This window comes from Chlorocebus sabaeus, chromosome 13 (genome assembly GCF_047675955.1).
Source record: "Chlorocebus sabaeus isolate Y175 chromosome 13, mChlSab1.0.hap1, whole genome shotgun sequence".
Lineage (NCBI taxonomy): Eukaryota > Metazoa > Chordata > Mammalia > Primates > Cercopithecidae > Chlorocebus > Chlorocebus sabaeus.
Window position 1 is genome coordinate 57,060,980 of NC_132916.1, and position 12,356 is coordinate 57,073,335.

General features: G+C 37.3%; 1 protein-coding gene across 1 annotated transcript in view; it reads right to left on the reverse strand.

The window, feature by feature from the left end:
• Positions 1-884: 884 nt before the first annotated feature.
• Positions 885-12,356, reverse strand: part of VNN1 (vanin 1) — a 34,420-nt gene continuing 22,948 nt past the window's right edge. Inside the window, exons 6-7 of the mRNA XM_008007009.3 lie at positions 4,922-5,092; positions 885-3,897 (exon numbers count right to left, since the gene is read on the reverse strand). Coding sequence (XP_008005200.2) covers positions 3,715-3,897; positions 4,922-5,092 — 354 coding nt within the window. The 3' untranslated portion in view covers positions 885-3,714. The remainder of the gene's footprint in view (positions 3,898-4,921; positions 5,093-12,356) is intronic.

The window sequence follows — 12,356 nt, forward strand, 5'->3', positions numbered from 1 at the left end:
ATCTGATCCAGCAACCGCATTACTAACTATATACCCAAAGGAGAAGAAATTGTTAAAAGACATGTGCGCTCGTATGTTCATGATAGTGCTATTCACAATAGCAAAGACATGGAATCAACATAGTTGCCCATCAGTGATGGGTTAGATAAAGAAAATATGGTACATATACACCATAGAATACTACACAGCCATAAAAAAGAACAAAATCATGTATTTTGCAGCAACATGGATGCAGCTGGAGGTCATTATCCTAAGCGAGTTAAAGCAGGAACAGAAAACCAAATACTGCATATTCTCACTTTCAAAGGGAAGCTAAACATTTGGTATACATAAAGATAGCAACAGCAGACACTGGGGGCTACTACAGCTGGGAAACAGGGAGAGGGAAAGGGCTGAAAACTACCTATTGGTTGTTATGCTTATCACCTGGGTGACATTTGTACCCCAAACCTCAGCATTACCTGATATACCCATGTAACAAACCTGCACATGTACCCCCTGAATCTAAAATAAACATTGAAATTATTTTTTTTAATAAAAAATAAAAATAAAAGTGATCCATTTGGAACACGCCCAGTACAACCCCAGGACAGCCCAATACAACGCCCAGGACAGCGAAGCAGAGGAAATTCGAGGTATCAGCTTTCAGTATAAAATCAAAGTGATGTGTTTCAGAACAGCTTTTGACGTTGACTTGATTTTCTAGTTGACTTTTTTAGTATTCCTCTTGATATTCAGAACATTGTGATTAAGAGTCAGTTTCTTTCACTTTTGTTATATATATATATATATTTATGTACTTTTGATATATATTGTATATAAAATAGATTATTAGGAAAAAGAATATTGGTTTCTTCAAAGAATCAATTAGGTAAAGAGGGTAATGTTTTTAAGACCCTTTTTCCTAGTGGTTGTACTTCATGAATTAATAATTCTGGAACTTTTGCTGTTTATTTTATGTTACTTTTTAATGTATGTTCCCCTACAAAGTAAGCTTCGGAAAAATGAATGCAAAAGTCCCATGGGCTGAGCATGGTGGCTCATGCCTGTAATCCCAGCACTTTGGGAGGCCTAGACAGGCGGATCACCTGAGATCAGATTTCGAGACCAGCCTGACCAACATGGAGAAACCCCATCTCTACTAAAAATACAAAATTAGCCAGGCATGGTGGAGCACGCCTGTAATCTCAGCCTGTAATCCCAGCTACTCAGGAGGCTCGGGCAGGAGAATCGCTTGAACCCAGGAGATGGAGATTGCAGTGAGCTGAGATCATGCCATTTCATTCCAGCCTGGGCAACAAGAGTGAAACTCTGTCTCAAAAAAAGAAAAAAAAATCCTTTGTGTATATTAAAAGGAGATGGTTTTACCACAAACTGTAGTTAAGGCAAACAGTTAAATTTACTATTGACCAAAAGTAGAGATTATTACATTATTTAATTTAATTATACAACATATAGAAAGTTTTTTAGTGTAGTACTTTTCTAATAGTTATGACTATTGGGAATGTATTTTGAAATACATATCACATACAGCAAAAAGAAAAGGAAAACAATCCTATTTAAAAATTACATTGCAATATATACATATGTAAATATAAATACATATATTCACTGTGATAGCATCCAGAATGGCCCCCATGAAGCCCCACCTCCTGATATTCTCAACTCTGTTTGTTCTCTCCACATTGTGCCATTGTTGGTCCATGTGACCAATATCGTGTGAAAGAAGAGATGTCACTTCTGTGATTAGGTTTTCAAAGACTGTGGCTTACATCCAAGTTCCCTCGTTCTTTCTCTCATGTGCTTTCTCTCTCAGTATCATTGCTCTAGGAGAAGCCAGATGACATTTTATGAAAGTTTTTCTAGCATCCTACAGAATGGAGGCCTGGCAACAACCGTGAGTGAGCTTAGAAACAGATTTTTTCCAGCCCTACCCAAGCCTTGAGATGATGGCAGCCCTGGGGACAAGTTAACTACAACTTTACAAAGGCCCTAATTCAGAACAACTCCACTAAGCCAGTCCCGGATCCTGACCCTCAGAAACTCTATAAGGTAATAAATCTTTGTTGTTTTAAGATATTAGTTTGGGGGCAATTCATTACACCACAAGGGAAACCTACCATAGTTGTCAATGTTGAGCAGAAAAGAAACATTTAGAATTCTTCTGAAGTTTTTAATAATTCAAGCCTATCACCAACACATCAATATGTTTTCTGTTTTACATTGAAATTATATGAGAGTATGGAGACTTGCTCTGTGGATTCCTGTTTCTAAATACATTATGGGTTTTCTTATTTTCTATTAGGTCTTGGAAAAAAGCAAATGTCGGTTAATGTCACCCAAAAGCACAAGGGATTTTACTCAAATATTTCTTGGATGATATAGTACTTTTTAGGAAGAACATCTGCCACAAAAATGTTTGTCTCAAAATGATGTTTTGCTGGCATAGATCACTGCTGCAAGTGCCTTGCTCTCTTGTGCAGAAGGGCATGCTTTGCACAGTGCATGGCTGCTATTGGTGCTATGTAATTGTCCATCATCAGAGTACTATGATATTAGTGCTCAGAGTCTATTAGTCACTTTGCGAGATGTTTTGGCTTAAATGACGTTCTTTGTTTCACTGAATTGTGTAATGTCAAGAGATTCTGCTGTTACTAATATAGAACACATAATGCTAGATTAAATACCTAATTTCTTAAAATGGGACTGTCTCATTTTCTAATTCCAGAGGAATTCAATGATCTAATGGTTTCACTATCAATCCATCAGCAATCCTTCTCTAAGAGTGTCTGTTGGAGTCTTGGGGACCCAGACCAGCTGAATATTCTTACCAGGTAAACCTTTTGTTGAAGCTTCAGATTATGGTAGAAAACAGTAGCGGTGGAGAGAGGAACAGGAATGGTCTTTGATTCGTTTGCCAGGGCTGCCTAACAAAGTACCATGAACTGGGTGACTTAAACAACAGAAATGTATTTCTCACAGTTTTGGAGGCTGGAAATCCAAGATCAAGGTGTTGGCAGAGTTGGTTTATTCTGAAGGACTCTCTACTTAGCTTGTAAAGAGTTGTTTTTCCTTTGTGTCTTCATATGGTCTCCCTTTGAGCCTGTTGTGCCCTACTCACCTCTTCTTTTATGAACACCAGTCATATTGAATTAGGGTCCATCCTAATGACCTTATGTTACCTCTCTAAAGACCCTGTCTCCAAATACAATCACATTCTGAGGTACTTCAACATGTAAATTTTTGGGAGACATTATTCAAACCACAAGAGAATCAAAATGCATTCTTTAGGTAAAAAACTAAAATAGCAAACAAATAAAATCTTTGGAAATTTTCAACAGAGCTGAATAAGTGATATGTATTATAATAAAAGTGGTAACAAGAGCAGCCTTCTTGTAAGTAAATTTTATGATAGTTCTGATATGTTTTTTACCCGTAGTTTTTATTTCTTCTGCATAAAAGATTTGTAATACTTATTTGATATAATTAGCTCCCTTCCAAGAAAGACCAATGTTCAAATACAGTTTTTTATAAAATCTACATTAACAGATAATTTATTAAACTTATATTATCTGGTGTGTGTGTGTTTGTCTAAATAAAGAGAAATCAGTAATTCACTTATACTAGAGAACAATATTAACCCAGAACAATCTTTCTTTTCTTATCCATCATTTTTTAAATTATCCCAAGTAAAAAACAGAAAATGTCAATATTCTACCAAATTAATGAGTATACAATAGGTGCTATAACTATTAGCATTATTCTTCTTGCTTGTGCTATGAGACCTGATGAAGCATTTGATGCCCAGTCTTTCTCATACAACCTCCCAAACAGAGTTACTGTTAAGACAGGTCCGGATGTTGGCTTCAGACTAAACAAGCGTCCATCAGTTGACACCTGATTAAAACAAAAAAGTAGGCAAAGGCTACATTCAAGTTATACAATCCCATAACTCACTTTAAAAATTTACTCTAACAGAATGAAGAAACAAAAATGCTGGCCAAATTCTATTGCATCAGAAAAATTTGAAATGTTGCCGAGTACAAGAAAAATTGGAGTTATGAAACTGGCACTGATTCATTTATTATTGAGATGCCTGTAATCAATATCTTCTACTTTACTTACCTGTGGAGGTGCCGTAAGAGTTAATAAACACAAACCAGTGGATTTGGCAGTATACAGAAGAGAAATCTAGTCCTCTCAGACAAAATAAATGCTTCCCACAATTGCTCCTCACAATGGTCTGAAGCAATTGACTAAGAGAGGTTTGAACTGAGCATCTGTCATCTCCTGTCTCTTGCTCACTACAACCACCTCATCATTCCATTGTCCTCCCTCACCCCAGCAGTGGTTTCTACCAGGAACAGGGAGTGAGAGGAGAACTTGCAGGAAGTCAGCGGAAGAATATGGCTGGGCAGAGCACATGTGCAACAAGGGATTATTTCTGAACTTTAAAAAGTTTTTGCTTTTTTGCCAACATCAGCCACTGTCGAATTATCTCTTTTTCAACTTTTCCTTGTCTCTTTTCCTTCTACCGTCACACAGAGCCTTGACTCACTCGATGAGAGGGACTCCTTTCAACTTCCCTAGGCCATCACTTCCCAGTATCCTAATGGGCTCCAGTGGGACTGGTTCTGAAACTGCTCTCATTGAATCTTCTTTCTACGTGGAAGACCTTAAACTCCCTATAATCCCCAAAATAAGATATATATCTTTTTATTCTCAAGGACACACTAATTACTATGTTAAGAATTCCCAGTCAAGAAATGCAGCCTGCTCAATGTCCTTCATGATCCCCAGGGACAATCTGACCCTTTCCAAATGGAAATTTTTATGATATTTGTAACCACTTGAGCAGGGTTTTATACCAAAAAGTGCTTCCTCTAACATGAAACAATTGGCAATATTCAAAGATTCTTACCTGAAATTCTCCAGGTGCAAGCTGATTTTCACTCAGCAGCACCTCAGGAAAGACATACTGGGTTCTGAAAGTGCCACTGAGGGAGAACATTTCAAACCTGGTAGAAGCTGTTTCAACTGAGTCACCGCAAGTGTTTAAATTAGTCGTTTTACACTTCAACAAGGTACAAATCTAGGGAAGTCATGAAAACCAGTAAGTCATAAGAAAGTCATGTGGGATTTGTTAATTTACTTGATTTAATCATTTCATGGTGTATACACATATCAAAATATCACATCATACACTGTAAAGATATATAATTTTCATTCATTAATGACAATAAAGCTAGGGTAAATTTTAAAGATAAAAATAGAATTAAATAATTAAATAAAATGCTAGATGCTCTTAAAAAACATGAGAAAGTCAACTGAAATACTCTCTTGATCTAGAAAAATGCCTATGCCACTTTATTTGGTAAAATAATGTTACTTCTTCATTAGAGTCATCCAGTTTATTACGGAATAATTAATACAACTAATAATAAAAATAAAGGACTTTAAGCCCCAGTGCCTCCTGCAATTCACTGTCAAAAAGATTAGCCACGTAAAAGCAATCAGATCCTTGGCCTATAGCCATGAACAACTATATCTTCAATATTCTCAAGTTACTAATGATTTTAATTATCAAGAATTTAAAATGTGTTTAAAGGTTTAATTTAGGCACCTGTGTAAATCATATCTTATTGCCTGTTTCACACAATAAAAGAGCTTCAGAGTTGTAATGAACCCCAGAGTTGACCTAGAGGCAACCCCTGTAATCTGGAAAAGTCATATCCTCTATATCTGTGCAAGAACTGAAACACTTCTCCATTAAGTTTTTTTTCCACTATAATATGTAGCTATTGAATATAAAATCTAAGTATGTGAGTCATCTCACCATGTAGATGAAAAGTTTCCAAAAGGAGATCCATATTCATTTAATGCCATCTGTACAGCATATTCCAAGTCACCTTCATTTCTTGCTTGACTAAAGCAGTAGCCACTAACTGGTCTCATTGTTTCTACTTTGCAGGTGGAAAGTAATCACTTCAGTGTAAGTGTATTAAGATGGGATAGAAGTAACTTTCAGGTAAAGGTAGAATGAACACATGCTTCAATTTTATTTTCTACAATCCTTCAAAAAGAACACTAATTTTTTAGCCCACAAAGATAGGAAAATAGGATAGACCACAGCACAGTTTTAAAAACTAGGATGTTGATAGAAACAGTAGTAACTGATTTAGCAGACCTAAGAAAGCCAAGTCCTAAACTAACAGTAGAAAGAGCCAAGAATCAACCCTATATACACTGCAAAGCACTCAAAGATTTAATCACTGGGACCGCTCTGTACCTAGAGCTAGGAGTAAAGTTGTGGCAGTCAAAGGAAAAAAAAAAAATGAGCAGAAAATTGTGAAGGATGCCTTGGATACTAAGTCCTCCAAACAATTGGGTAACTGATCCTCCCCTACTCCAGTAAATAACTGACAATGTTTCCAGAGGGGGTAAAGTGGATGTTCTTTAGATGAAAGTTTGACACAGTTGAAGGGGATTACCTGAATAAATAATACTGAATGTTGAAAACGTTCCCCCTCAACCCCCACCCACACCTTGCAAGGCCATTTTCCCCACTTGGCTCCCTAATGCTGCCAGCAGGGATTTATCTTTCAGGAATAGGGTTGCCAGGTAAAACACAGGGCAAGACTCCCAGTTAAATTTGAAGTTCAGATACACAACAAATAATTTTTTAGTATAAGTATGGCTTAAATATTGAATGGGACATTCTTACACTTTAAAAAAAAAAAAAAAGTTTATCTGGGCTGCGAGCAGTGACTCCCACCTGTAATCCCAGCACTTTGGGAGGCCGAGGCAGGTGGATCACTTGAGGTCAAGAGTTCCAGACCAGCCTGGCCAACACGGTGAAACCCCATCTGTACCAGACATATAAAAAATTAGCTGGGTGTGGTGGCATGCACCTCTAATCCCAGCTACTTGGGACGTTGAGGCAGGAGAATTGTTTGAACCCAGAAGGCAGAGGTTGCAGTGAGTGGAGATCGTGCCATTGCACTCCAGCCTTGGCAACAGAGAGAGAGTGTCTCAACCAAAAAAAAAAAAAAAAAAAAAAAAAAGCTTATCTGAACTTCAAATTTACCTGGAGATCCTGTATTTTTATTTCCTAAACTAGACAACTGATTCAAGAAGGAAATTAGAAGAATCTTGAAAACTGCGAGACATGACCATCCCAAGAGGAAGTCACTAAAGACACTTACCTTAGATTTCCCCCCAGCAAAAGGTCCAGCTAGGTCATTCTATCATGAAGCTCAAAATTTGCAAGTGTTACTCACATGCTCAGAATTTTCTGTGAGTTTTTGGTAATCCCCAAGAATTACCAGATATGTGAGAAAAACTTATTGCATGAAAAAACAAATAAAAAAGCAGATAAAAGCAACTTAAAGGAAGCAGGGGGAAGGAGCCTCAATAAAAAGTTTTCTAAATAGCCTCAGAGAGAGAAGAAAAAATAATACATGCACAAAACAACAAGTGTTGAAGAAAAAGTAAAACTCAGAAGACAAGAAAAAAGAGTTCTTGGAAATTATGAACATGTTAACAAAAATAAAAGATTCAGTACAAGATTTGGAAGATCAAGAGGAGGAAATCTCTCAGAAAGTACAGGGAAAAAATAAAGTAGTAAAAAATAGCAGAGAAAATGTCGGAAAATTAGAGCACCAATCCAAGAGGCAAAAGAGCCCAATAATAAGAGTTTCAGAAAAAGAGAAAAAGAAAATGGAAAGGAAGAAACTCTGCATGCATTCTGGGGAAGGTGCAGAATCAGGAATACACATACAGAGAATCAAGAATCAGAAGAACTTCAGAATTCTCAATAGCAACATAAGATGTGAGGATATAATACATTCACAATCCTGAAGAAAAGTTATAACCACCTTTGAATTCCATGCCCAGGGAAATACTTAACTAAATTTAAGAGGAAAGGCACTTTCAGACTGGTAAATCTCAAAAATCTTGCATCCCAATCACTCTCTTTCTGGAAACTGTTAACAAGAAAGAGGGCACAAGCCCAAAACAAGGAAGACAGGGAACAGAAAACAGGAAATCCACACCGGGAAGTGGTAAAAAAAAATCTTCACCGCGAGGATAAAGGGAGATTCCAGGATGACTCCTATCATGTACAAGGCATGGAGAGCAGCCAGTTCAGATTAGAGCAACGTAACTAGACAGCGTTGACTCCAACAGAAGAAAGGAGCAAATAAAGGTAGAAGGAGAAAAACAGAGAACCCAAAGCAAGGAAATAGCTAAGAGAGCATTCCTAGGATGACAGTAAAGGAAATCTCAATATGACAGCTGTGCAGAAAGACTAGAGGGAAACCAGTGCAGAGAAAGGTTATTATTTTTAGCTTGAGATAATCTTATGAAAATGATATTGTGGGAAAATTATTCTGAGATGCTGTTGGAAGATATGGGGTTTTAACAAAAAGTCAAAGAAAATTAACTAAATTTTAAAAAATAAGGCAATTTTACAACTTTAGGAAAAACAAAGAAAAAATGTAAAAGCAATAAGCTTGCAATGACATATTGATATAAACAAAATTATACATATTCACTATAGAATGCTTAGAAAATCTGTGTGGCAAGATAGGGGTTTATTTCACTTTTACCTCTCTTTATTTCTCTTCACTTGGATTGGAAGTGGCTTTTGGTGATAATCAAGATTTTTCAAGCATAATATATCATCATAGTTAGACAATGAAAAATTATAAATATAATATTATACTAAAATTCCTTATCTTCAATACCAAAATCCAAAATCCTCTGAAAACAAAGGATTTTTGTAACCCACTGGCACATTGGCATTAAGACCTAACTTGAATTAACATAAGGCTATAACATTTTTATTCAAGCTATTTAAGGTGAATAGTCCCATGTTTTCCAATAGATATATTAATATGCTTGATTCTGGGTATTTTCCTAGACTCTTCTGGTAATATCAAGTAATATGTATTATTATCTTTAAATAGAAAGATTCCAAAACATAACTGGTACCAATTGTTTAAATAGAATATCACCATCTAGCAAGATAAACAGAAAGCTTGGTTTTACTTGACAAAGCTCACAACACTAAGAAAGAACTTCCCACAACTCTCTTTAGGTAGAGTCAAGACTCTGGGGGAGGCAAAAAGGTAGGAAAAGGTAGAGGAGGCAGGAAGGAAAAGGAGGGAAGAAGAGCTAAGAGATTACCCTCTTGTTTTGTGACCAACCTTTTTTAACTTAAAAATAATACATCACAATTTATACTTCAATTATAAAAATTTACATAGCAATGTAATACCACATGTATGTCACATATATAAGGCTACATATGTTAATATACCATATAATATATCGTATAATTCATTTAATTTCCACTTGTTGGACATTTTGTACCTGTGTTCATGATACTACTTTTCCCCCTTTCTTCCAGCACCTTGGAACACTGAGTAGAAGTATTGATTCCTCCTTTTTTATTTTATTTTATTTTATTTTATTTTATTTTATTATTTTATTTTATTTTATTTTGAGACAGAGTCTCACTCTTTTGCCTAGGCTGGAGTGCAGTGGCACAATTTCAGCTCACTGCAACCTCCGTCTCCCAGGATCAAGCAATTCTCCCACCTCGACCTCCCAAGTAGCTGGGATTGCAGGTGCCTGCCACTATGCCTGGCTAATTTTTGTATTTTTAGTAGAGACAGGGTTTCACCATGTTGGACAGGCTGGTCACGAACTCCTGATCTCAGGTGATCTGCCCGCCTTGACCTCCTAAAGTGCTGGGATTACAGGCCACCGCACCTGGCCTGATTCCTCTCATATTTTATATATTTTTTCTTTTGTAGCTCTTTCTCCTAGACCTACAAAGGCAATCAAGGCTCTCTCATTTGTTGAGAAACATACACACACACACACACACACACACACACACACACACACACACACAATTTCTCCTGACCATGAGTCTCTGTTAAGCCCTTGTCTTGCTTCTCTTCTTCTTGTCTCAGATAAGACTTCTTGGGGAAAAAAATGCGTTCACTTCCCCTTTGACTTTTCAACCCAATATAATCTGCCCATCATCCTATCATTACGAGCTCAGAAAATTCTGCCAAAATTATACTCAAAAATGCTAATAATGGTCAACGTATTGCATTAATACATCTCCCGATTTCCTTCTTCCAAGAATCTCTACTTCCTTGCATCTACCAGATGTTCTCTTTTTAAATTATCTTTTATTTCTCAATTGTATTTGCAGGTTTCTTGTCCTCTGTCCTTTCCTGCCCCAAATACTGAAGCTCCTAAAGGTTCTACCTTGTCAATAGTTCTTTATTGTCAGTACAGTCTCCTTTGCAGTGTCATTCACTCTTGTGTGCTTAATCGCCCCTTGTATCTTGCTGATTCTCGAAACAATATTTCAAATTCTAGTACCTCCGTTAAGCATCACACTGAAGTATTCAACAGCCAACTGGCTGGGTCCAGCTGAATGTCTCATAACTACTTCAAAACCATCGTATTTATAACTGAACTCAGCCTCTACCCACTATCAACCAGTCTGCTCCTCTCTTGCCTCCTAATCTGTCAGAGGCATCTCACGCACCCAGCCATTCTTGCCAGAAACCTGCCACATTCTGGACTCTTCATTCTGCTTTCCTGTTCCACATCAAATTAGCCATTGAGTTCCGTTTTCTAAATATTTCTAGACTCCATGCTTTGCTTTTATTCCGACAAACACAATCTTGGTCCAGACCCTTAATAAGACTATTTTAATAATCTAGTCTTTTGGGTCTTTGTTCCATTATCTACAGAGTAGTAAAAATGATACACTCAAAGGCAGATCTGACCACATCATTCCCTCACTGGACCACTTCCACCAACTGACCATCACCCGCAGAATAAAGGTTGAAGCTTAAGTGTGCTCGGTAAGATCCTGCAGGACAGGATGTTGCCCCCAGGCTTATTTCCCACCAACCCCAGCTTCTCGAGCTATGCCTTAGTAGCACTGACCTGCTTGATTTTCCCTGCAGACCCTGCTCCTGCCTGCATCCACACCCTTGTTCATGCTCTTCACACCACAAAGAATCCCCTCCTCCTCTTTTTCACCTGGATAATAGCATCAGCTCCAGAAACTTCCCTGCATTCCCAAATTAATCTAAGTGGAGCTCGTTAGTACTCCTGCAGCAAAATGTGCATTCTACTGACTATCACATGCCAACCTATGCTGAAACTATCTGTTCTAATGTCTTTCTCCATTACTAATTCCTCAAGAGGAGAATTTATGCTTATTTATCTTCATATCATTAACACTAAATAAATACCTGGCATATAGTAGGCCTTCACTTGCTAAAATGAACAAGTATTGATAGAGTAGTTATCATAGAGCAAACAAAATACTGTGCAGTTGGCATAATTTCAGCACTCAAGGGGTTCTCAGTCTCAAATAAGTATGTGAATACTATGACATAGTATGTCTTTGATAAAGCTAAGCATATGGTGCTCTGGGAGCACACAAAGGAGGTACTTAACTCAGCTGGGGAGGTAGGAGTAGCTCCTTGGGAAATATCCAGGCAGGCTCCTTGGTGAAGATAACACCTGAAAAGTGCTATGAAAATGAGTAGGTGGGGCTCGCCATGGATAAAGGACCAAACAATCTGTGCAAACACCTCGAGGTTCTGCAGGTGCTAGCAAATAGGAAATAGGAAAATATCTCAATAATGCAGAAGATCAGGATATATGTAAGTAGAAGTGAAATTAGAGGATGGAGAATAGGAAGGGACCACACATCTAGACTTCGTATATCTTTCATGTTAAGAAATTGGATTTGTCAATTAGAAGTCAGTGAAGAATTTTAAGCCAGACAGTATTATAATCAAAAACAGCTTTTTGTGATTTCTGTAACTACAGTGTAGGGAACTGACTGGATGGAGCTGAGATTGTCAGACTGTCAACAGGAAGCTCTGTTAAGTGAGATAAGATGAGGGCCAGACCAAGGAAGAGAAGAGTAGAATTAGAGGACCATGGAGGCCACTTGTGAGCATGAGAGATTGGATCTTTGCAGCAATAAATCATTCCATTGAACAATCTTGGTGGTCAACTCCATCCATGTCCAGGATATACTTAGCGTCAAACTCTTTATAATGCAAGATAGGCATTTGTGAACATGTAGGGAAAATGGTTTAATTTGTTCAGGAGGAAATAAAACAGGTTTTCAATGAACTGTTATAATTATCTGTAATTTAAATATTTAGTTTTAATACTGCTACTGCAAGTAAATGTTCTGCCTTTCCCCAATCAGCTTAAAATCGAACTGACATCTAACTGACATCTAAGATTTCAAGATTTAGCAAATAGGCCAGGCTTGGTGGCTCATCCCTGTAATCTCA